The following is a 25,871-nucleotide window of genomic DNA, read 5'->3' as shown; positions in this document are numbered from 1 at the left end:
TTAAAATAGTCACCTGAGACAGTAAGATTTGGCAGGTAAGGCACTGGGCTAGAAGTTGGGAGTTCTAGTCTTGCCTTAGGCACAAAGTCCTCTGGGTGACTTTGGGCTAGAGACTCTCTAGGAAGCTAGAGACTCTCTAGCCCTAGGAAGTTTGCAATGGCAAACCATTCCCGAAAATCCTTGCCAAGAGAACTACAAGGACTTGTCAAGAGTTAAAACCAATTCAAAGTCACAATATGTATGTCTTCAAAAACCATTACAGTTAATCTTTCTTTTTAACAAAGGTTAAGTATGAGACTACTTCAAAACTAAGTAGCAACATAATAATATAACCATATTAATATATATCAAATCTACTACTCTATATGTAAAAATAAGGTGAAGAAAATATATCTATTCCTTTCTGTAAGTAACTCCTGTCTATCTCTCCTAGGACCTCTTATAGCATGTAAAGGATGTCGGGACCTACAGGTTTCTCTTGCTTTCTGCACATGTGCTATTATGTGATTTATCATTTTTGTCCAAGATGCGATTTGCGCCAGCATAAATTTGTTCCAAAGGTCTGGAAATATGCCAAGGTTTTTCCCACTGAAACTGCTTGAACATTTTCCCTCGAAACACCCTTTCCGCCCTCTAAAACTTTATGAGCACATTTGTTGATGCATTTCAGTTATAGAATTTGGCATCATGTCCCACACAGCCTTTTTTCCCCAGGGGGACAGTATCTTGCTTTCTGCAAATTCATTTTTATGAGAAGTTTTCAGGGAACATCAAGCTTGGCACAAAGTGAGGGAAGCCTATTGAGGCTTAAGCTTAATAGGAACACGGGAATGGTGGAATGACGCTCATTTCTATTTTTCACACTGGGTACCAAATTCTTCAGAGGCTTCTGGGCCCTGTGAGGCTCTTCTAAGAGTTAAATATATCTGTAGCACCTGCATTTGGGCTCTGCAGAGAGTTCAAATAATATAGCAGCAGAAAAGGTACAATCTCTTGGCCTTACATCTTCCAATTCCAAGTCCTTTTTTCCCCACAAAAACCCAAAGGTTGGTGTTTTTCTAAGCCACAAAAGGTCCCACACCCCACAGGCATGGAACAGCCAAAAGCCCATTAATCTTTTGTTTTCTGCTCACAGCCAGATCACATTTGGATGAATCACTGGCATGAATTATACTGTACAAGTTACTGGCACTGATTAGAAATATGGAGCTTTTAAAAGCAAGATGCCACAAGAAAAATTTAAGCTAAGCCAAGATGTACATCTTCATATCGAATCTCTCAGCTCTGGAGAAAGTGTCAAAGGGCTTTCATTACTTGCTAAGGAACAATCCAAGGACTGAGTCAGCTCCAAAGAAGCAGGGACCACATGAGATAGATGAGCTGTACGGAGATAAAACTCAATGGATTTCAGATGTTGCCCACAAGCTATATTCCTTTGTTTTCAAAAAGGAGTACATCATTCTGGTGCTAAGGCATTCCCTATATTTTGGGAAGTGCTTTACCGCTATTTTATCACTTTGGGGGCTGAGCCTTAATTAGTAATATCTACACTAAACAGCAGTGTGCTTCTTTATATGGTCAAGATGATCTCAGGGCGTGATCTAATGGGGCAAATCTGGTTCAGATACACTAAATCCTAAATGGCAGCCTAACAATGTGTAATTGCTGTGGCTTAATGTGATGGCCTGTTTCAAATGATATGATTGAGCAACTGCTAAGATCTTTCAAGATACTGAAATACAAAACTCCTAACTTGATTTTAGCCCCCCTAGTGATTTATCTGAAACCAGTCATAGAATGCTAGCCAGGCCTCTCAAGTTTCTTTGACATACCTCTCAAACCGAAACGATGTACTCAATAGCAATAGCAAAAGCACTAGACTTATATGCCGCTCCACAGTGCCTTGCAGTACTCTCTAAGCAGTTTACAGAGTTACCATACTGCCCCCCAACAACCCAGGTCCTTATTTTACTGACCTCGGAAGGATGGAAGGTTGAACCAACCTTTAGCTGGTCACAATCAAACTCCTGGCAGTGGGCAGAGTTAGTCCACAATACTGCATTCTAACCACTGCGCCACCAGGTCTCCTAAATAACTTAAAGAGTCATCCAGTAGTTCCCTGGGGCAGCAGATCTCGTAGAAAGTTCCAATGTTGTTGTTGTGGGTTTTTTTTGAGAGGAATTAGTCTTACATTATGGTTAACTCTTCAGGAGGAAGCATAGATCTCTTTAAGACCCAGGCTGACAACCAGTGGCTTACAGCAGCAGAGTTCAGATTTGCAAAATCAACACTGTTGTGTAATTACTGTCATTTGCTAGAATGTTGAGATCTATCAACTGCAGCATGTTAGTTCTGGTGAGCACCCATCAGTAATTCCTTCATCCAAATGTCTCTTTTCCCAATGTGTTGCTGCAGCCAAGCAATTCAGTTCGGTCTAGCCTGGTTAAAGCACCAGGCTAGAAACTAGGACACTGTGAGTTCTAGTCCTCCTTCAGGCATGGCTTTGGGCCAGTCACTCTCTCAGCCCAACTCACTTCACAGGGTTATTGTTGGGGGAGGGGGGAAGAAGTATTGGATATGTTTGCTGCCTGGAGCCATTTGTAAAAATAATAAAGGCAACAAATAATAAAGGATAGAAATAAATAAACAAACAAATTCTGGAAAAAATTCTCATCTGCTTTTAAGAGTTATGACAGGGGTTCCAAACATATTTTTTTTTCCCTTCAGGTCCCAAGTACTGCACAGTCCTATGAGAACCTTCTGCGATCGTTTTGCAAATCATGCCATCAGTAGATGTCAAATAACTCTGTACCTTTTCCAGGGTAGCTCACCTTGTAAATGAACCCAGAAGGTCTATTTCTTGGGTTCCTAACATTCCACTTAGTATTCCTCTGACTTTTCTTTTGATTTAGGCACCCACGTCATGGAAGGCTCTGGGCGGATGGTTATCACTGCTGTTGGAGTCAACTCACAGACTGGGATCATCTTTACTGTGCTGGGTGCTGGCGGGGAAGAGGAGGAAAAGAAAGAGAAAAAAGGTAAGGTTTGCTCTCTGGTCCAGGTAAGCACTTCCCTGGTGTACCTCTGGATCCATTGTTCTGCATGCCAGTCTTCATGCTCACATCAGCTCTCTTGTTGGCTGAAGCTAGGGCATCAAGATGCATTTCAGAGCTGTTCCACATAAAACATCTTCAAAAACATCCAACATTTGCAGAAGGTATCTATAGTTTCTGCATAACTGGCACAAAGATGAACCTTTCTTCTTGAGCATTGCTTGCTTCCCTTTGTTATCTACCAAGGCTATTGATGTGCCACTGAGATCCCTTCTGAACCTTTTGGTAACCATTTTACTCCCCAGCCTAACCATCATTCCCAAATAGCGCTGTCTGGGCTACTTCAGTTGGGTAGTCTACATTTTAGGTAGAGTTTGCTAGAGTTGGAAGAGATGTTTATGGGAGATGTTTGCACAGAGTAGATTGGTCATACTCTGGAGCAGTACTTCTCAATCTTGGCCATTTTAAGATGTTTGGACCTCAATTCCCCAATTCCCTGGTCAGCATGTCCATGCACCTTAAAGCTGTCAAGGTTGAAAAACACTGTTCTGAATTATCTAAGAACTGAGATAGAATAAATATTCTGGAACCATTGCTCAATGCTTGCTCAGTAGGACTTTTCCATATAACTATTTTCCCAGCACAATATTCCCTACGATCAATACTATAATTCTGAAATTCTCAAGAGAATCCTGGCTGGACATTTTTGTAGCTATAGTTTCAAAGGCACTAGGTTGAGAAAAGGCCGTTTTGGTAACGCTGTTTTATCATCTCACTCTACTTTACCTTCTTTTAATTGGATCCCGTTCTTTTCCAAAGATGTCTCATTCAGTGTTAGGAATCCATTCATCTTTTCTGCTCTCACCATTCCTTCCTTCCTTGGCTTCACAAGCCTTTCTTCTCCTTACTTGCCAGGGAAGTCCCTGCACTGCATTCTGACCCTTGATTTGTCCTCTTCTTCTCCCTATGCAATTGGGAGAAGGTATAAAGAATCCAACTCAACCAGTCATAGGCATTGCTCGGGCAAGCCATTCACCCATGTGATCAGTTTATTTGAAATATTCTCCCAGCAATATACAAAAAAGTGACTCCCACGCAGTTGGGAGAACACTGAAAGGGCACTACTTGTGCAATAACATTTGAGTCAGTACGCTTGGATGAATAGTGCTGAAGTTTGACTCAGCTTGCTGAATTATGGTTCATCATTTTTGGAATCTGCCTCAGCAAGGAACTGGGCACAACTCAAAGCTTTGGTATTTGCTTCATTGTTGTTGCTTCCATATAGCAAGACTTATTAACCATGTTAACTCTCTAAGAAATTAGAAAAACTGCTGCAGCTTCTTTCCCTATCAGTGTAAAATAAATAGCTGATGTTCAAAGAAAAAAAAACTGGTGCAAGAGAAAAGTGTCCCATTCTCCCTAAATTCCCTTTTTTATTCCATCTGAATAATAAGCAACTTAAATCTGTGTTAGCTTGTTAATTATGTTCAAAATTGTATTGATTTAATGCTGGCCCTAAAAAATCTACTACAATACAATTAACCCCTATTCAAAGAACAATTGAGCTAAGGGGATAGTAGTACCGAATTCTTCGTAGCAAAGGGATTTTAAATAAATGGCATCTTAAATAATTACTTTATTTTGTTATTCACTTATCTCATAGGAAGTTTGGGGGTTTTATATTGTGAGTTTTTAATGTTGTAAGCCTCTCAGAGTTGTTGTCTGTGAGTTGGGTAACCTGGTGGTTTCTACAACACTTCCATATTTTTAGTTTTTATTTTTTGACAAAAAGCCATTTATGTCAATCTAAAACTTCTACATTTATGTCAATCTAAAACTTCTACTTTATGTCAATCTAAAATTTCTAAAACTTCTACTGGCTGAAGCATTGCCAATATCTCAGTCAAAAACTATGTTAGCCAATCACTGTCAAGCAATCTTCCTCACCCAATAAAACTCACAATACTTATTTAACCATCTCTCTCCATAATAAGTTGGCTTCCTATTTTATCATTTTCCTACCTGCATGTCTTCCTAACATTCCCTATTGCCAGGTCATTGTCAGAAGATGCATGTAATACTGTAGTGACTTTACTCTAGTTAGTTATTTATAAGTTAGCAGACATAACTCTGGTCAGAATCTGGACGTGAAATCATTTGTGAATCCTTTCCTATGTACACTTTCCCTTTAGGTACCCATCACAGAATTTAAATACAATGGTAAATTGTCCCACTGTCATAATGCATTAATAATTAGCATAATGCATTAATTCAAGTGCTAAGTGACTGCATCCAAAATGACGCAATATCATCTATCATTAACATCAGCCATGATGAGTGTTTAGTGCCAGAATAATTATCCATTGTTTCACTAATATGTTAATAAATGTGGACTGAAGACTGACATCTTGGCTGTTTGTCTTGGAGGGCTCTGATGTTGAAACTAAGATATCATGTATCTGGTAGAGCAGAAACCTGACTCCTGTTTTTCTCTGCATTTTTGAAGGAGTAGGGAAATTATTTATGATAGCATAATCTTAAGCAAAAGTAGAGTTGGAGATCATCAGCACACTGTTGACACCCACTTCAAAACTCCCCAGCAGTTTCATATATTTGTGAACAATATGGTAGGGACATTTTCTCCCAAGACCATTCTGGGCAAGAAAGATCACAAGTACTTTAAAACAAAACCCCATCAAACTCAGATTTGGTATCAAAAGTTGCTAAGAAATCCATGAGAATTGGCAGGATAGCACCTTCCCACCCAGCTTCTGGTTAAGGTCATTCCTAAGCCAGCAGAGTTTTTAGCAGTTGTTAGCTGAAGTTGGCCATCAATTTAGTCATTGTCTGTGGTCATTCTCCTTACACTATAGCCTACAAATTATCTATTAACAACTCATCAGAGAAAACTAAGTAGAAATCAGCAATTATCCTAACTGATTGGTTCTGGCTCAACAATCTAAGCAAATGTCTTTACCAATATCTTGTCTCTTTTTCCTATTATCTCCCATCTCCCTCCACAGTTTTTTTAATTTTTCTACACACCATGCATATCTCAATAAAAAAAACTTCTTCTTCTTCTTCTTCTTCTTCTTCTTCTTCTTCTTCTTCTTCTTCTTCTTCTTCTTCTTCTTCTTCTTCTTCTTCTTCTTCTTCTTCTTCTTCTTTCTTCTTCTTCTTCTTCTTCTTCTTCTTCTTCTTCTTCTTCTTCTTCTTCTTCTTCTTCTTCTTCTTCTTCTTCTTCTTCTTCTTCTTCTTCTTCTTCTTCTTCTTCTTCTTCTTCTTCTTCTCCACCTTCTGCTTCTCCTCCTCTTCTTCCTCCTCCTCCCCACCACCCCCTTCCCCCCCTCTCCTCCTCTTTCCTCCTTCTTCAAATAAACGTAGTTCTTTAGTATTTTGTGTTGGTTCAACTCAAAGGATGATACCTCTGTCATCTCAGAAACATCTGATCAAGAAAATAAAAAAAGAAAGTGAGAATTTTGGTCTATTTCTGAACATCAAAAAGACCCACCTCATGACCTCTGCAAGGAATGGAAACATCAAAATAAAAATTAACAGTGAAGAGATAGAATGCATGGAAAAATTCATTTTCCTAGAATTGCAGATCATTCAAAGCAGTAAATGCAGCCCAGAAATAAAACGTTGGTTTGCACTGGGTCATTCAGCAATAACATACTGTACATGAGCCGATTATGGAAAAGCAAGGACATCAGCCTGGCCACAAAATGTAGGTTAGTCCACTCTAATGTGTCCCCCATAGCTACCTATGGTTGTGAAAGTTGGACCTTAAAAAAAAGAAAGACAGGAAGAAAATCGATTCATTTGAGCTGTGGTGCTGGAGAAGGCTCCTGTGTATTCCTTACATGGCAAAGATGACCAACAAGCAAGTACTAGAGCACATAACCCCAGACACGTCACTGGAAGACAAAAGTACAAAACTGTGCCTCACTTATTTTGTCCATGTCACATGGGGAAATTCACTGGAGAAAGCAATTACGTTTGGAAGAGATAATGGTAAAAGAAAACCAGACCTTGCTGGCTGGATACCATCAAAGCTGACACAAGCCAGAGCACAGAACTGTCTCAAAGAAGTAGTGCTAGATCAGAAGATGTGGAGACCTGGCCCATAGAATTGCCAAGAGTTGGATGTGACTGAATGGATAACATCAGCAGCAGCAGCTTGAAGGGAGAATACCAGGGCCACTGGGGAGAATATATCAGCACCTGTGCCATTTGTTGGAAGAACTGATCAGTGAATCTCCTTTAATACTTGCAGATGCCTATACTGTTCAGGCAGGAAGGTACCTTGACACAAAGTAGGGAATGTTGTATTGCCCCACAATACAACATTCCATGGCCAGGCCTGCCCCCTCACAATAGCTGCCACTCCAGTTGTCATATTAATGTTGCTTCTGTCTTCCCTGAGCCCCACTAATTTTGGCCTCTGTTGTGCCTTCCCTTTCCATACATACCAGCATCCTCTCTGTGCTGGATTCCTTCTTTCACTGATTCCCTTCTCAAGGCCAGATCAAAAGTTACCAGCACAGAGAGTATAGGAGATATGTGTGCACTGCTATATCTCTGAGTATCCAAAGAATGCATAATCATCTGCACAAGCCAGTTATGAACATCCACAAGAACAAAAGAAGAAACTTATTGGTTCATATCTCAGTCTAGTCTCACAGTATTCCAGGGAGATGACAAGCAGGAGCTGAAAGAAACACTCCTTGTTACTTCCTGAAAACATAATTGCAAGCAAAACATTCCATCCCTGATGGAAATTTGTGCATGTTCTTTCATTCTTGCATGTTCTTTAATGATGGCTCCTCTACATAGAAAGGAATGCATTCATCAGGCATCACATATTTCAGTTAAGTCTATAACAGTGACATGCATGCCACTACAGTTGGGCAGCTGATAAATTTTAGTATAATTGTGGTTGAAAAGAAGAAAGTGGATAATTGATCTGGCAACACCAGGAAATATAGAACAGAAGGCAAAGAATTGGAGAAGATCACTAAGTATCAAGACCTGAAAATCAAAATTGAAAGATTATGACATAAACCAGCCATAATGGGCCAGTGGTTATTGGCACACTGTGTCCATTCCCAAAAAAATTTGGATGGCACTTAGGAAATCGGCACGTTGACATTTTCATCTTTCAATAGTAAAAGGCCACACTGTTTAGATTCACACATAGACTATGCTGATACATTACAACATTCTGGGTTCTTGGGAAGAACCTGTTACATATGAAGGCCAATACCAGCTAGAGAACTGGCAGCTGTGACTTTACATTATTGTGAACAGATAATAATAATAGGCAATAGGTGGAGGAAAATATCAAATCCAATCTAAGTGTCTAGCCGGCTCTGTGGACAACCATAATAATCCATTTTGGACTCAGCCAAGCTCCTGCTGTTCCTCTTAGAAATTATCTGGACTTATCTGCTCATTCTACAGGTTGTTTTTATAGTCTTCCCTGAGTTTTAATCCTAACCATCATCAGGAGGATACAATAAATTACAGGTGCTGCTTACATAACACTAAAAAAGAGAAAGAGTTTCACTTCTTCTGGATGAAAGGAAAATAAATGTATAATATATCTCTCATTCTAACAGTTGATGAAGAACTTCAAGAAATGTGTTCATTCTTCTTTTTTAGCCTGTCAAAATAAACTCAGGCTGGACAGCTTTTCTAGGACAGGGTCCATCCCAATAAACACCTATCTTCTAGAAAGTGGGACATCTGGTACCTTAGAACAGGAAGCCAATAAGTGCATTAAGGATGAGGAGACCAGGCCTTCTCTTGTTCTGGGCAAAAAGAGGTCAAACAAGAGAGTGAGAAGTAACAAGGCAGAGAGATGGAGACAATCAGATATTTTGCCTGAAGCATCTACAAGAAGTGATGCTGTCACTACCAGCATCAAGCAGAATCATCACATGGTCAGTTGTGATTTATGAAGAAGATTTTTATCATCTTTTTAAAAGTCATGCTGGGACAATCTTGCTTGGCTTAGTTTCTTTAAGGAGAATGTTCTTTGGTAGAAAAGCTGTTTCTTTTTTTTTTTTAGTACATTCCACTTTAAACACCAATAGATCTCTCTATGTTCATTGCTATATTTACATTTCTCCCAGTTTTGCAGATCCTATACTATGTTTTCACTTATCCTGTTTGAGTATCTTATCCTTGAAATCAGTCGAGATTCCACCCTTTTTCTTTTTTTTACAGGAACCTAAAACTATCCCCATTCTTTTCAATAGATATAGTTCAATCCAATATAGCGGTAGATTAAAACCACCAGATTAGGCTCATTTCTTCTAGTTATAGCTATATGTTGCTTGCGCCTGCACTAATGATCCTCGGCCATGTGTTCTCCAAATGTGGGACTACAACCCCTGTCATATCCAACCAGCCATTGGCTGTTGTGTTACAATAATGGAAGCTACAAACCAGTATAATTGGTAGGGATCAGATTGGAAAAGACTGATCATATCCTACAGGGCATAGTGGGAGGAGCTTTATCATGATCTAGGCTCTCCATAGTATGTATGTGTGTTTGTGTCTGTGCACGCGCGCGCACGCGTGTGTGCATGTGTGCATGTTGTACTGGTGCTGTGTTGTCTGTTCTCAAGTGTCCTGTGTTTGTCGTTCCCTTTTTCTGTTGTAGGGAAGCAGCAGGATGGGGCAGTGGAGAATAATCAAAACAAAGGTAAATGTTTCCCCATCGTATCTCCTGAGTGCCTAGATTTAGTTGGAGATGCCAGCGATATCAGAAAGACATAACATTCTCCAGAGCTTGATAGTCTATCTCAATATTTTTTTAGTTATACCATAAGTTCCAATGCATTCTTTGTAAGATTTTTTCCAATAGTAACAAGACTAAACTTGATGATCTGAGGTCAAGATATTTGTCTATTTATTTATTTTGTTTATATTTCCTATTTTTTATTTTGCAAATGTTTCATGGCCTATTAAGTATCTATCTATTCCCCAACAAACTCTATTTCTTCAAGATTATAGCCCTGAAGATGTTAGCTAGATGGATTATAAAAGTCTGCACATGAAAAATGAAACTCAGAGAACCTCTACAACACATTAGTTAATTAAATGCTATCAAGTTCAGTTCATTTCCTAGGAATTGTAGGAATAAATATGTGTCATTTGGACCTGTCTTTTAGCTCTTCCAGGAAGATGTCAATCATCCGGTACTAGGACCAATCAAAATACACCAAACTAACTGTATTTAGAGTCATAATATATAGTTAACCTCAGGTGTTTGAATTACATCTTTAGAGGTGCTGTTGAACCCTAGGATTCTAGGGTATAGTAGCAATTGATATTTGATTGACTGTGAATTTAGTCTTCAGATTTAAATAAAACACTTCTGGTTAAACAAAGCATAGAAATTTAAAAAAGAAAAAGAAACATGGTGGATGTTGAGTTTTTGAAGTGGAAACTGATATTGGATAATGCACTTAGGTTAGATTAGTAGATAAGACCTCAATGCATCCTATTCTTTTCAGCCACTGGTCATGCTCACCATAGCTGATAAAGGCTGGATTTCAACATCTGGATGCCCATATCCCCACTTCATCTAACATACACAGTTTAATAAGGAACCTCACTTAATCCTGGATTTTCTACCAGTTTACAACCTAGAACTAGAGGCATGCAAATGTTTTAGTCAGATTCTATTTTCTCTTCATTTCCAAGCTAAAAGAAATCTGGCTCCATCTACCAGACAATATCAGAGTTGCTTTGATTAACCAACCTTCTCTGTAATATCAGCAGAAAAGTAAAACAAGATATACAGTATGTTATTAAGATGCTATACTAGATGCTATACTATATTATATTTGCTGGACTTTGAACTGAATGTTGAACTTTTTGAACATTGAACCTTTTTGGCAGTAGACCTGTCAAAAGAGCTTCTTTCCAAGGAAGAATAAAATGCAATATGCCTATTTGGAAAAATAAGCATCTTGTGCAAAAGACAGTGTTAGTAAAACTTCTGTTAAAGCATCGGAAAGTAATGGCTATTCAGCCTTAAAAGAGATGAGTGTCTTCTTCAATATATATTGTATATTGTATTTCTCTAGGTTCAGTATGCATTGAATGAATCAGAGAACAGTATGTCCCATCTGAGTTGCAAAATTTCTGGACCTATCATGAAAATAAGCTGAATGACTTTTCTATAACAGGTCCTAATGTTTGTTGAAAATCTCTTTTTCTCTCTCTGGAACTCACATTTTTAGAGCTCACTGGGGAAATCATTGCAGTTAAAACAAGCTAAGTTGGTTATAAAGATGTGTTCTATATACATTGGAAGAATTTCCATGAAAAGAATGTATGGGAATGATGTCCCAAAGGTGTTTTTTCAAGAGGCAACTGGACTGTCTTTGTTTTCTCTTGAAGACATTTCATTTCTGAAATGAAATCAGAACTGAAGAAGCTTCTTGGAAGAGAAGTGAAATGTCTTCAAGGAAAAATAAAAAAAAAAGTCCAGTTGCCTTGGAAAAGTACCTTTGGGACAACCATGACCTGGATGACTGAGAATCTCCATAGACATGGGAAGAATGGCACTTTTGTTTAGATAATTGATGTGTGCATGGATGTAGGTGAAATAGAGGAAGAGCAGTGGTTTAATTACTGATGGTTAAATAAGCCATGGTGATTTAGTCCACAGGTTATGATAAGTCAAAACCAAATAAAGTCATAACTCATTGGTAATGTATAAATCCAGGTCACTCTTAATATTAGCAATCAAAATATATTTTACAATAACATCATTTCCCTTAAACAAGTTGCTACATTCAGAAAAAAAAACAGGACTATTATAATGATCTATGATGTTGCCTGGGAACACACTTTATAAAAATCCAGGAATGAATCATGCAACTTGCAGTAAAAAGTAATTTTGAAAAACCACTGCAGCCCTAACATTGGACAAATTCTGCTTTACCCAATATATCCATTTTGATTATGGCAACAGTTGCAAAATTGCAAAAAGAACAGCAATTTATTATGGCCTTGCTTTTATGCCTTTAATAGAAGACTGAGTTCAAACCTCTTGCTAAGTCCTAAGTTTAAAAAAAGTACTTTGTTCACTGAGCTACAATTGGTTGGATTCACATTTCACTTTAAACCATAAACCATGGTTTATAAACTGCTACCAGTATGTCTAGTTTTACGTATCTTGCTAACCCAAAACTGAACATCATAGTGGTTTCGTACAAAACATACATTCAGTTACAGGCAATGAAGAAGTTTTTTATGGAGATCAATAACTAGGAAATATCTGCCTTATTTTATTTTATTTTATTTTTTGTAACATACCAGGATGTTATTTATAAACAACTGGATGTTATTTATAAACAACTGGATCAAGAAAAGTAAAACGCACAGACACAAACAAAAGGGCAAGCATAGTAGCAGAATTATAATAAAGAGTCAGCAATTCTGGCGAAACCATATTTGTTCCTTTCTCTCTGCAGCCAAAAAACAGGATGGGGCAGTTGCCATGGAGATGCAGCCCCTGAAAAGTGCCGAGGGTGGTGAGATGGAAGAGCGGGAGAAGAAGAAGACCAGTGTGCCCAAAAAAGAGAAATCTGTCTTGCAGGGGAAGCTCACCAAACTGGCTGTTCAAATTGGGAAAGCAGGTAAGAGGACAGTGAGGTGGGCAGCTGCATTGTAGCAATGGTGGACACTTCTCTTTGGAAAGGGAAGTGAGCTTGGATGCACCACTGCTAATAAATGAATGAATAATATCCTTGGCTGGGAGAAGACCAGCTATGCAGTATGTATGAATCAGGCAAGGATTTGTCTTTTCATTGATTCCATATTAATTATTTATCCATTGTTACTCTTTGTCAATGTTCTAATTCGGTTTTAACAGTTTTAGAGGGTTAATGAACTAACCCTGACATTGAAACCATACTCGGGGTCATGGGAAGCCTAATTCATTCTTCTCTCTGCCTTTCGAGAGAAGCATACAGTACACGAAGACTCAGCCATGCCTTAGTCCTTATGAAAGACAGAACTGCTAAGTTATAGTTAAGGCCGCTTAGCTAAGAAGCTGTAATATCAAACAAATCAGGGTATCGTGTAAAGAGGATGTATTTATCTGAATGCTGATTCTTTGTATTTACCGTGTATCTGTTTTATTACTGTATTTAATCTATTTTTTATTATTTTATCCTATTTTATTTTACTTGATACCACTGTAAGACTAATCAATTAATAAACTATTTATTAAAGCTAAGTCTTTGCACTCAGGAAGATGGAGTGTATAAATTCATAGTGTTTGGTCGATCATTTTCTGCCGATTAAACTGGCCCAAAGGCCCTGTACCCAGTTTCCCATTATTTATGGTATTAAAAGGCACCTGTTCTTAAATAGGTCTGCTCCCTATAGTAGGGAGGGGAGGAAAATCCCCTTAAAACCTGCTCTTTTGGTGGAATCAACCTTGCCGATGGGCCGAGCAGATGCTGCCGAGAAGCTGAATTTCCCATCTCTATGGGATGGAAACAGACACATTATTATAATGTTACCATGAACCTCTAGTACTCCCTTAGGATCACATTACAAATAGAGTAGAAAGGGGGTGAGATTGCTCCTCTTTTCTCTACATACTTGCTTTGTTTCCTTGACTAGCCTCCCTCAATCGATGGTTCTAAAGATTGAACTTCTTTAACAGGTTTCATTCCTATTCTAGAGACATATGTTGCTGAAAAGAGATATAATTCCGAGGCCATCAGCCTGGAGAAGGCTGTTTAGATAGCAACAAGTCCCATCAGTTCGCATTTTAACAATGAAAATTTGTGGACTTGACCGAGCCTTGTGCCAAGAAGCCCTTTGGGGACTTTTCTTCTCACATTCTGGCTTTTAATACAAAATGTTCTCAAGTTGCAAGCTTATTTGCAGGGTGTGTGATTTCACAGATTCAGGTCTTGCTGTCACATCTCACTGTCTCTTTTCTTTCTTTCTTTCTTTTTTAATTTCCTCCAATCCTGCTAGGGCTGGTGATGTCAGCTATCACAGTCATTATCCTCGTCCTGTATTTCATCATTCAAACCTTTGTTATTGATGGAAAGACGTGGCTGGCTGAGTGCACTCCTGTTTACGTGCAATACTTTGTCAAGTTCTTTATTATCGGGGTCACCGTCCTGGTGGTGGCTGTGCCCGAAGGCTTGCCACTGGCTGTCACTATCTCTTTAGCCTACTCTGTCAAGGTGAGCGTTATGTCCCGAGTGCCTTCACTGGTTTTCTCTAAAATACACGGCTGGACCCTTGGCTATGCTCTTGTGTCATCTACTCTCATAAATGCTCTCTGATGGCCATCCCCCTTTGAAGCTCTGATGCAAGTTAACCTAACAGGAAAGTCTAAGACAGTGATGGCAAACCTTTTAGAGACCGAGTATCCAAACTGCAGCCCAAAACCCACTTATGTATCGCCGGGTGCCGGGTGGATGTGGACCGCTGGGTGGGTGTGTCTACAGTGGTCATGGCAGATGGGTGGGTGTGGTCAGGGTAGGCATGGCCAGCTCAATGTTGCTCCTGGGGAGGGACGCTTGTGGGGGCTGGGCAGGGTTGGGGGAGATCCTGGGGGTCTCTGGCTGGTGGAACAGTGGGCAGGAGGCTCGTCCTGCGGAGTGAGGTGAGGCAAGGTGAGGCAGGACGGGGGTACCATTGTCGCAGGGCAAGGCAAGGTAGAGGCTGGGGCAGTTGCTGCCTGACATCATCGAGCCCCGCACACAGAGGCCAGCGAGTGCATGGGTGCTGGTATGCATCTGGCCACGTGGGACCTCAGTGAGTTAGCAGGCGGCTGGTTGAAGAGGGATGGTTACCATCTCCGGGGCATAGTGCGCGTGCCCACAGAGAGGGCTCTGAGTGCGCCCTCTGGCATGCGTGCCATAGGTTCGCCACCACTGGTCTAAGAAGATTTGCAGACTAGATCACAAGGCAGATCATCATCAATCACCTTGAAAATGGTGCACTCATGATTAAGAATCAGCATGCATTTGTCAAGAGCTATTTTCACCAGATTGCTGGTTAATTTATTTTCTAAATCAATAATTTCCTTAATAAATTGTAGGAATACCAACTTTTGAAGAAGTATCCGTGGTTCACTGATTAGCAAGCTACTTTAAGCATGGGTGAAATAGGACAATTAGGTAGATTGTCATTAATGGTTAGCTCTCTAATGGATTCTCATCCAACTGGAATAAGATATCGTTCCTGGATCTTATGATCTTTAATTTTCGGATTAATAAGTGGGATGAAAAGGCTAAACAAATGCTTACCAAATGTACAGAGGAGACAAAAGTTTCAGGGATGCCCAACATTTAGAGAACAGAAATAATATTCAAATAAAACAAAAGTATCCTGATAGGTTATAGAAATGAAAGTGACAGCAGGAAGTGTAACAGAGGAAATGGAGAATTCTTCAGGTAGGAAACAATAACCACTCATCCAGATACAGAACGGGCTATGAAAAAGATCTTAGACTTAGAGGAATTTTATTTTTATTTTTTATTTAGGGTATGGCATGTACAGAAATCAAGCCTCTTAGAAGAGTTGATTACCAACTGAATATAACAGCGTGATGTGGCTGCACAAAAGTACAAATGTATATTTTGGCACTTAGAGAGGATCAGGATTTTCAAGGGGTGCTCTGAATACACTAGGAATTTTGTCCTTTAAATCCTCCAATTTCCACCCCGAAAAAAGACTCAAAACTTCCCCTCGTCTATTCTTGGAACACTATAGGAATGCAAGTGGGTGGGATGCTGGGCCCTAGTTTGCTCACTCTTCTCCTTTGGAGAAAAATATGTATAAATTGAAATGTTTGAATCTCTTTTCTTGACTACAGAAAATGATGAAAGACAACAACCTGGTCCGGCATTTGGATGCCTGTGAGACAATGGGCAATGCCACGGCCATCTGCTCGGACAAGACAGGGACCCTTACCACCAATCGCATGACAGTTGTGCAGTCCTACATGGGTGACACTCACTACAAGGAGATACCTGATCCCAGTAGCCTGACATCCAAGACACTGGATATGCTGGTGCATGCCATTGCCATCAACAGTGCCTATACCACCAAGATACTAGTGAGTAGTAGCCCCTTTTGGAGACATTCCTTCCTAAGACTACATTGGGCTAGAAATGCAGTAACTATTATGTAACTAGGGAATCTATGGTCCTCAAGATGCTTTTGACCTATAACTCCCATTATCATTATGTCTGTTGGCTGCAGTCTTGGGAAATGTAGCTGCCTGTGAAATAAATCAGCATTATTATCTCCATGATAAGCAGGCTAAAGATGTTCAAAAAAATAAGGGTGATATGGGAAGGGGCTAAGACCAACATCTAACACTGGTGTAAAACTAGCTCTGTAATTTGACTTGAAGTGATATTTAAATTGGGAACAATTAGCAATAAATAAAAATTGCAGACATGAAGAAGAGCTAAAATCCTGAACAGCTGGAATGTTAAGAAGCTGTATTCTAAGTTTCTGGAGAAAAGTCCAGGTGAAGAAAGATGATCTCTGGTTAATATTTTGAATGGCAAGCAGGAAAACAGATGGAGTCTCAGAGAGATGGAACTCACAGAAGAGGGCAGGTTTCTGGAATATCCCTACAACAGTTCAAGAACATGGAGAAAATCAGACTGGCCATTTAGGAAAAGAAAGCTGAATTCATGCAAAATGGAACTGAAGGTTTTCTGCCTTTAGTTCTGGGTGGTGTGGTCCTCCCCCAAGTAGAACTAAAATACAGGCTGGGGGTTCTTCCTAGATTCTCAACTCCTGCTTGCAGAGCAGGTGGCAGTCTTTGCACAAATCTATATTGTGTGCCAATTGCCCCCATTTTTCCATTGGGATGGTTCTATTTGCAGTCAGCCATGCCTTGTATAACTCTTGTCTAGTCCAAGTGGGGACTGTGTGGAGCTGCCCCTGAAGACACCTCACCACTGATCCAAACACAGCCGTGCAAGTAGTTATGGGAGCACCTTGCTACGCCCATGTAACATAACATGGACTTTCAGATCTGATTGTTACTTATAAAGCCCTTTATGGACAGAGCCTGATTATTAGTTGAACTGCATGCTTTGGATTACCATCCAGTAAGATTTAACCGAGTTGGTATCCCACCACTCAGGTGTGGCATCTGGTGGGATTCAGAGATGTGCCTACTCTGTCACCACACCTGCTCTAAAGAATAGCATTTGTGGTTCAAAAATTAGAGGAAGAGAGGCCGACCACAACATCAAATCCCATTTTGTCCTAGATACTGTAAGCAAGGTTAGTTTTTATTTCCTTTGAAGGCTCTAGTGAGCTCCAGTTGACGATCAGATCAGTTGTGAGAGCTACTGGATCAGGTCACCATTCAGCAGCATCCGCAGAAAGGTCCTGCTGCATTGCTATTTAAGGAGGAGAATATATGACCGCTAACTCTGGAATTACACTACTTGGGATGCAGCTGAATGGAAGCCTTTCCTAGTCTTGAGGTACATATAGAAAAGATTTCATGTTTGAGGGCATAAGGATGAGCATTGCTAAATTATTTCTAGTCCTGGGACTTACTACCTGCAGATTGTTGCCCAATTTCCTTCTGATCCAACCAAACTCCAGTGGAGGAAGTCAGCACAACTTGGAGAAAAGTGAGTGGGATAATAAATCTCTGGTCCTCCAGAAGTTGCTGAACTAAAACTTTCATCATCCGTTATGACTCATGGTATTGACAGAAGCTGCTGAAATTGTAAACCAGCAACATTTGAGGACCAATCTCTAGGGGTCTAGGCATACTGGTGACCTGCAGGCCGGATGAGTCACGCACAGGCCATGCCTACCCCAGCTCTGCAAAGGCAAAAAAATATCGCAATATGTCAAGATATGTCACGTGACGCAATCGAGTTTGACATCTGTGCTCTCGGGAGGGTTCCTGATATTCAAGAAACCTGCCCTCTTTGTGAGTTCCATCTCTTCAGAAAGGGTATCTGTCCAGAATCACATTCCAAATACTTACCTTGATAGGCTATCAAACTGCCATTTTAACTGTTTGTTCTTTCTTTAACAATCCTGGATGAGAATACTGAAAACTTTTAAAGAAATCTAGATTTCCAAAAGCTCCCGGTGCAGAAGGAACAATTATTACATCAAATTTTCTATAGCATAGATATGCCTTAGATCAGGGGTCCCCACTCTTGGCCACTTTATGACTTGTGGACTTCAACTCCCAAAATTCCTCAGCCAGCATCCTCTCCCAGAATTCTGGGAGTTGAAGTTCTCAAGTCATAAAGTGGAGAAGGTTGGGGACCTCTGCCTTAGATTCAAAGGCTATTACAAACCTGAATTCTGGGAGCCAAGAATTTGAGTCAACTGATACACACACACACACACACACACACACACACACACACCATGCACACACTTTTAGGTAGAAAAGTGATGAAGTTAGAAGAACTGAATTGGATGTTTCTCCTTTCTGACCTGCTTCAGCCTCCAGAAAAAGAAGGGGGTCTGCCACGCCAGGTAGGCAATAAGACCGAATGTGCACTGCTGGGCTTTGTGCTTCATCTGCGACGTGACTACCAGCCTGTCCGTGAGCACATTCCGGAGGAGAAGCTCTACAAGGTTTACACCTTCAATTCTGTCCGAAAATCTATGAGCACCGTCATTTGCATGCCGGATGGTGGCTATCGCCTCTTCAGCAAAGGCGCTTCTGAAATTGTCCTCAGAAAGTGAGTCTGCTCTGCACTGTAAATGGTGAAAGGGACTTTTTCATACAGATAAAGGCTACCCTCTTAAAATGGGTGAGACTATCTCATATTCTGAAACTTGCACCAATTATAAGTGCACTTGATTCCCTATGTCAATCTTGAAACATTCCCGTAAATTCTTCTAGGAATTCTTCCAACTGTGAAAAGTCAGCTTTGTTATCTGCATGCTATTGGAATCCAAACAAAGAATTTATTTTAAACTAAGAAGCAGGCTAAAGAAGTTTAAATAAATCTGAGTAATAGGGTGACGAGCCCAGAGCTTGTCTAAGACTACCTATGTACCTCATTTGAGGATACATTTGGAATGGAGACAATCAACAATGAATAAAATGGCCAATTGTAAGGGATAACAAAAAATCAAGCAAGAAGGAAGGAGAAGCAGGAACTTATAAATAAGTTTCATCCCTCTCTTCAACTCTTACAATGGCAGTTAATAATAATGTGTTAAGTGCACGCCTAGAACAATGCATATTGCACCTATGTTCTGAGAGCTGCATTGGTTGCCAGTTTGCTTTTGAGTCCAGCTCAAGGTTCTGTTTTTTTTTTCATGGAACCATGCTATCCGAGGCACTGCCTCTCCCCAGTTAAATCAGCCTGCCCCATTAGATCTACCAGAGAAAGCATGCGGTGCATACCATCAGCTAGGGACCTACATTTGGTGGGGCCCAGAGATGTGCCTTCTCTGCTGTGGCATCTAACTTATGAAACATTCTCTTTCCCCCCTCCCCCAAAAAAAGAATTAGATTAGTTCCATCCTTTTTGTTATTCTGGAATGCCCTCCAGACCTGATTATATTACCAAGCCTGGTGCTCCCAGGGAACCAGAGATATGCTTAGATGGCTCAATTACTGAGCTGGCTATTTTTATTCCCTCTTTGCCTAGGGTTTGTATCTTTGTTTTTATAATATTTATTGTTAATGTGATTTTTACATTTTTTTTATATTGTTGGTTTTTATAAGTGGCTTAGCCCACTGTGGACGACCTTTGGTGAGATGGGCAGCTGTATACATTTCATTAATAAATAAATACATAAACAGAAACACTCTGCGACCGATCACAATCATAAAATCATCAGTCAATTGCAAAAGGCAGCTTTACTCAGAACAGCTTACATCCTACAAAGATACTGCTAACCCCATCAAACAATGGCATCTGCCTATCCCAGGTCCTTGGGAAGAATGCGAGAGGTGGACAAAAATTCAAAATCCAGTTTAAACATAAGGCTGACTGTGCGACCAATCTTAATAAATTAAAGCAGTGAAAGCATGAAAAGCATGAAAACAAGAAAATAACAGAGCATTATGAAGTTAACACAGGCAATGCTGGCTTAATTAAAACTTTCAGGATGATGGCCATTGGAGAAGCTCTGACACGGCTCAGGAGTCAGAATTAGCAGAATTCCTAAACCTGAGTTTTCATTTGTCTTGACCTGTCTTTAGCTACCATTACAGCCTTTTGCAGAGACTTCTTTATAAAAGAGCCAATTTGGTATGGTGGGTAAGGCCTCAAGCTAGAAACCGGGAGACTTTGAGTTCTCCTCCTAGCTTAGACAAAAAAAAAAAAGGCAGCTGCGTTACCTTGGGCCATTCACTCTTTCTGAGCCTTAGGAAAGAAGCAAGGGCAAACCACTAAAGAAAATCTTGCCCAGAAAACTGCAGGGACTATCCCAGGCAGTCGCCAGGAATCAATAATGGCTCAAAGGAACAACATTTTTTTTCTTTATCAAAATGAGCCAATTTTGAAAAGTTACTGTCTTTAATAAACAACCTGGATAAACGAGTTGTTGCATACCTTGTATGGCAGAACTGGTAACAAAGCAGAAAGGATTCTGTATAAACTCCGTTTGGTATATATATGTATGTGTGTGTGTGTGTTTGTCCCTCTCGCAGGTGCACAAACGTTCTAAATAGCAATGGAGAGCTTCGTGCCTTCCGGCCCAGGGACCGAGATGAAATGGTAAAAAAAGTGATCGAGCCCATGGCGTGTGATGGGCTGCGAACTATCTGCATAGCCTACCGTGACTTTCCAGCAGGGAAGGAGCCTGACTGGGATAATGAGAATGATATTGTGATAGACTTGACCTGCATTGCTGTGGTGGGGATTGAGGATCCTGTGCGACCAGAGGTAATGGCTGGATAGAGATGGATTTTTCTCTGAACAAACCTACCTTTGTGCCCCTTTCCTAGTCCTACCCTAGTGGGGTTTTTTTTGTTTTGTTTTGTGTTGTTTTGTTTTGGGGGGGGGTGTTGAGTCAGGGGAATTCAACTCTAGGCTTCCATTCTCCCATTTCTTCCCAACGACTAATCAAAGCTGAAACAGGACAGGGCTATGGGTTCTGTTGGCTAATAAGATCTTGACAGACTTGAACAATGGGTCCTATCCAACAAAATGAAATTTAATGTGGAGAAAAGCAAGGTTTTACACCTAGGCAAGAAAAACCAAAGATAAAAGTACAGATTAGGCGAAACCTGGCTCAAACATTAACTATATGAGGGACCTTGGAGTTCCAGTGGATGCTCACTTAAATATGAGCCAGCAGTGTGCGGCAGCAGCCAAAAAAGCTAATACAATCCTTGGTTGTATAAATAGGCATAGAATCAAAATCCCATGAAGTATTAGTACCGCTTTATAAAACCTCAGTAAGAATACTGCATCCAGATTTGCTCACCACATTACAAAAAAGAGGTTGAAAGACTTTGGAAAATGTGCAGAGAAGAGCAACTAGCATGATTAAAAGCTTGGAGACTAAACATATGAAGAATGGTTGTAGGAACTGGGTATGGCTAGTCTAGAGAAAAGAAGGACTAAGGGTGATATGATAGCAGTATTCCAGTATTTGAGAGGTTACCACAAAGAAAAGGGGATCAACTTATTTTTGCAAAGCACCAGAAGGCAGGACAAGAAATGTATGGAAACTAATTGAGAGAAGCAACCTGGAATTAAGAAGCACTTCCTAACAGGGAGGACAATTAACCAGTGGAAAAGCTTGCCTTCAGAAGTTGTGGGTGTTTCAGAGAAGAAACTGAATAGCCACTTATCTCAAATTATATAGAATCTACCGCTTGAGCAGGGGGTTGGACTAGAAGACCTCCAAGGTCCCTTCCAGCTCTAGTCTGATTAAAATGATGGCAAAATGATGGTATAGGTCTCCTACTTGAGCAGAGGGTTGGACTAGAAGATCTCCAAGGTCTCTTCCAACTCTGTTATTATGTTATTCTGAATTCAGCAGCTACTATGGCCTAGCCCAGGGGTAGGCAACCTTGGCTCTTTTATGACTTGTGGACTTCAACTCCCAGAATTCCTGAGCCAGCATGGCAGTCCACGAGTCATAAAAAAGCCAAGGTTGCCTACCCGTGGCCTAGCCGGTAGAGTGGTGGATTTGGATCCAAAGAGAATTTTGCCAAATGCACACAGCTGCTTCAGTTCTGTAATATAGATAAAGTCAGAGTTGTGTAGAAATAGCCCAGAATTAAGCTTCCTAACAACAGCTTCTTTTTTATTTAAGAAAAATAAAAAAAGGGGGGGAATCATGTTTTTAATCCTTTGGCTACAAACACAAGTTTGGCAAAGCCTAGTGCATTTTTAGAAGCCAGAGAGAAGCTGGGGAAGCTGCTGGCCAGATCCGTTGGAATTTCTGAGCTAAATAACAGCTCCCCCCACCTTTTGCTAGCACTAGCAAAATAAGCATAATTGCTTCAGCTTTTTAAAAGACATGAAGTACTTTACATGATCAAGTATTTGGATGTTAGTGCAGAAAACAAAGAACTAAGACATACATTTTAATTATCCTGTGCAAGGAAGTATTTTCGTTATTTTGTGTGAAAATAAGATAAAGCTTTGCATCATGGATGGGCAACATGATTAAATAGAGTGAAGTCAATGAATAGTTTTCTTTCAATGTGTACATATATAGATAGATTGTTTTTATGCTCAGTGTAATGACAATGAATTTCAACAAACCTGACCTTAGGAGAAGGCTTTTAAAGATGAATAATATGTTTCCTATGCAGGATTGTGACATTAACCATCTATTTTAGTTGAGCATTGTAACTGTGACATAATATTAGGATATATGTCTATAGAGATTCTCAGTCATTCAGGTCATAGTTATCCCAAAGGTGCTTTTTCACGAGGCAACTGGTCTTCCCTGTTTTTCTCTGAAGACATTTCACTTCTCATCCCAGAAGCTTCTTCAGCTCTGACTGGATGATGAGGAATGGATGGTTTATACTCCTTGCAGACTCAGGTGACCCTGATAACCAGTGCTTTTTTTCTAAAAAACAAAACAAAACGGTGCCAGAACTCACACATGTCATATAACCTGCCTTGCCTACTCTACAAGGTTCCATCCAAAAAGGTAGTGGAACTCCGTTCTGGGCATTCTATGAGAAAAAAAGCCCTGCTGATAACACAGATAAACCTCCAGGTTGGCCTCAACGACTCTCTAAAAGAATGCAAATGACCAGCTGTCTGCAAGGAGTATAAATCCTTCCATTCTCCAGTCAGAGCTGAAAAGGCTTTTTGGATCAGAAGTGAAACATCTTCAAAAGAAAAATAAGGAAGTCCAGTTGCCTTGTGAAAAAGCACCTTTGCGATCAGGATATATGTTTAGACATATCTTAGCAGCCTGAATGACAAAAGCAAATGTATGCTGAAGCTGGTCACTTTTATTTTAAAGAAAAAGACTGGGGTTACGATTTGGGTTTTTTTTCCCCTGGCTTCTACTTTCCCCACATTTGCTAGATGCTTTGGGGGTGAAATAGTGATTAACTGATGACTTTGGAGATGAATCCAGCAAGGAAATCTAATTATGTTTTGGAAATGTAAAGCTGAGATTCCCAGTCTGGACATTAGATTTAATACTGAGGTGGAAAACCAAGAAGCATGCTATGTTATAAGAAATCGATGCCTTTAATTAGATATGCCATGTGTCCATTTTCCAGGTGCCAGAGGCCATCCGCAAGTGCCAGCGTGCTGGCATCACTGTCCGTATGGTGACAGGAGACAACATCAACACGGCTCGGGCCATTGCTGCCAAATGTGGCATCATTCAACCAGGGGAGGACTTCTTGTGTCTGGAAGGAAAGGACTTCAACCGAAGGATCCGCAACGAGAAGGGAGAGGTATCAAAGAAACTGTTTTTAAGTTTTTGGAAAGGTGCAACTCCTGCAATTCCAAAGTCAGGGAAATAAGTTCTGAAATAGTAGCTTTCCTCCTCGAAGGACTTGCTCAAATGGAAGTTCATTTGGAGATAAGGAAGAGGATGTCCCTAAACAAGAGACCTTCAATTTGAACAAATCTCAGTTTTTCATAAACCCCAAATCATTAGGAACATTCTGAATACTCTTCACCCTTTTTTTAAAAAAAATCCCCACAAACAAAAAGTTGTCATGCCAGAGGGAAAGCTCTGTTCCTTTTTACTGATTGCCAAGCTATTTCTAGACTACCTATGTCATTCAACAGCATATGAGAAAGGATGTCACTCTTCTTACCTTCGATACTGTAATCGGCAAAAAATGACAATGAGTGTCGAAATTGGGAAAACTGCATAAGTCTCAGCCCAGCTTGGAGAAAGACCATAGCCCAAACTTGTATGCAGAAAATAGGCCCACTCCATCCAGAGAGTGTGGAGGGCAGGGGAAGATCTATTGCCAAAAACTAGAGGATGCATATAACAAATGGCCAGAATTTCCACACCAAGCACTTATAGCACCTCCAGAGTATCATCCAGCCATCCTAGAAGTGATATAAAGCCTGATTGCATTATTCTGGCCAATGATGGTTGGATGGCTACAAAAGGTGCTATAAATTGACAGTGCAGAAATGAGCTAAGGCAACTTCCTATTGTTCTCTTGTACTACACATACTACCTCTCTATGTTTATAGATAGAACAAGAACGTCTTGATAAAATCTGGCCAAAGCTGCGTGTTCTGGCTCGATCATCACCTACCGATAAGCACACCCTGGTGAAAGGTAAGATACCACCAACCTCTTCGTCCGCAGTCAAAATGGGGTGGTGGGAACCAGAATCCCCAGGATTTGGATTTATTTCCTGTTCCAAATCAAACTCCAGATATGCAGCCCAGAATGTCTCTGAAAGCATGTCCACCTAAAGGTGCAAACAGTTCTGGGATGTGTTTGGATCGTAGCCCACTCGCCACTAGCTAACTCACATTCTTGACCTTCAAGGCATCATTGACAGCACTATTGGGGACCAGCGCCAGGTAGTCGCTGTCACTGGGGATGGAACGAACGATGGACCCGCGCTCAAGAAGGCCGATGTGGGCTTTGCCATGGTAAGAGGAGTTGAACTGAATTCCCTCCCCTGTGTCCACAGGGACATCCACTTCACAGGGAACTAGGGTGAAGACAAACATAATATAAAAAGAGAGCTCACAGCATGTCCTTCATCTGTGGGATGAGCCCAGCATCCTCCTGGCGTCGCAGCTGCAATGACAGATGTACGTACTAGTTAACTCAATGCTGGCCCAGCCGCCATCAGTCCTTTCTTTCCCCTGTGCTTGGTACAGGTGGTCTGCCTTTTTAAAAAGCAAGCAAACACTGTATGTATGATTATCTGCTTATTGCCATTTTTGTGGAAATGAATACAAATTGCATGAGGGACCAGGGGGGCAAGGGAGGTGCCAGGGAGACATCATAGACATCAGTTAATGTTGCTTGCATAAGCAATTTCTGCAGATTTGCAGGAGTTTTTTTTCCAGGATTTGACCTTGCAGATGAGCAGGTGACCTTGAACTGAAAAGAGAGGGCCCAGATCCAATGTAGCCTGCTACTCTGTATCAGCATTGATGCCAAAGTTATGAATTAGATGGATTAAATCCAACTTAAGGCCCTCAGCCTTGGGAAACCATTAGCTAATTTGAATGTCAACCAAATACTTGTAGCTGGAACTGTTAAAAAGTATTAATGACTATGAGCTCAATAGCACCATCCAGCCCATTCCTACTGATTGTCAAAACAGTTCTGGATAAGCAGCAGCCAGTCTGCAATACGAGAGAGGAAAGATTGGAA

At 40.5% G+C, this 25,871-nt stretch overlaps 1 protein-coding gene and 1 long non-coding RNA gene across 8 annotated transcripts in view; one reads left to right on the top strand and one right to left on the bottom strand.

Moving 5' to 3' along the window:
- LOC120316120 overlaps positions 1-3,992 on the bottom strand; it is a 41,387-nt gene extending 37,395 nt beyond the window's left edge. Inside the window, exons 1-2 of the long non-coding RNA XR_005558870.1 lie at positions 3,840-3,992; positions 2,832-3,002 (exon numbers count right to left, since the gene is read on the bottom strand). This is a non-coding gene — a long non-coding RNA (uncharacterized LOC120316120). The remainder of the gene's footprint in view (positions 1-2,831; positions 3,003-3,839) is intronic.
- Positions 1-25,871, top strand: part of ATP2B3 (ATPase plasma membrane Ca2+ transporting 3) — a 129,005-nt gene that overhangs the window by 68,874 nt on the left and 34,260 nt on the right. For 5 of the 7 annotated variants that reach the window (XM_039361337.1, XM_039361338.1, XM_039361340.1 and 2 more), the window contains 10 exons: positions 2,913-3,038; positions 9,724-9,765; positions 12,551-12,715; positions 14,073-14,287; positions 15,928-16,170; positions 18,558-18,799; positions 20,728-20,962; positions 23,782-23,961; positions 24,725-24,812; positions 25,029-25,135. In XM_039361337.1, the coding sequence (XP_039217271.1) occupies positions 2,913-3,038; positions 9,724-9,765; positions 12,551-12,715; positions 14,073-14,287; positions 15,928-16,170; positions 18,558-18,799; positions 20,728-20,962; positions 23,782-23,961; positions 24,725-24,812; positions 25,029-25,135 (1,643 nt within the window). The remainder of the gene's footprint in view (positions 1-2,912; positions 3,039-9,723; positions 9,766-12,550; positions 12,716-14,072; positions 14,288-15,927; positions 16,171-18,557; positions 18,800-20,727; positions 20,963-23,781; positions 23,962-24,724; positions 24,813-25,028; positions 25,136-25,871) is intronic. The other 2 variants (XM_039361339.1, XM_039361341.1) reach the window with 1 other exon arrangement.

This window comes from Crotalus tigris, unplaced genomic scaffold, assembly GCF_016545835.1.
Source record: "Crotalus tigris isolate CLP2741 ecotype Arizona unplaced genomic scaffold, ASM1654583v1 scf7180000019254.217656, whole genome shotgun sequence".
Classification (NCBI taxonomy): Eukaryota; Metazoa; Chordata; class Lepidosauria; order Squamata; family Viperidae; genus Crotalus; species Crotalus tigris.
The sequence above is the reverse complement of the archived record's forward strand: the minus strand, read 5'-3'. Positions and strand labels throughout refer to the sequence as shown.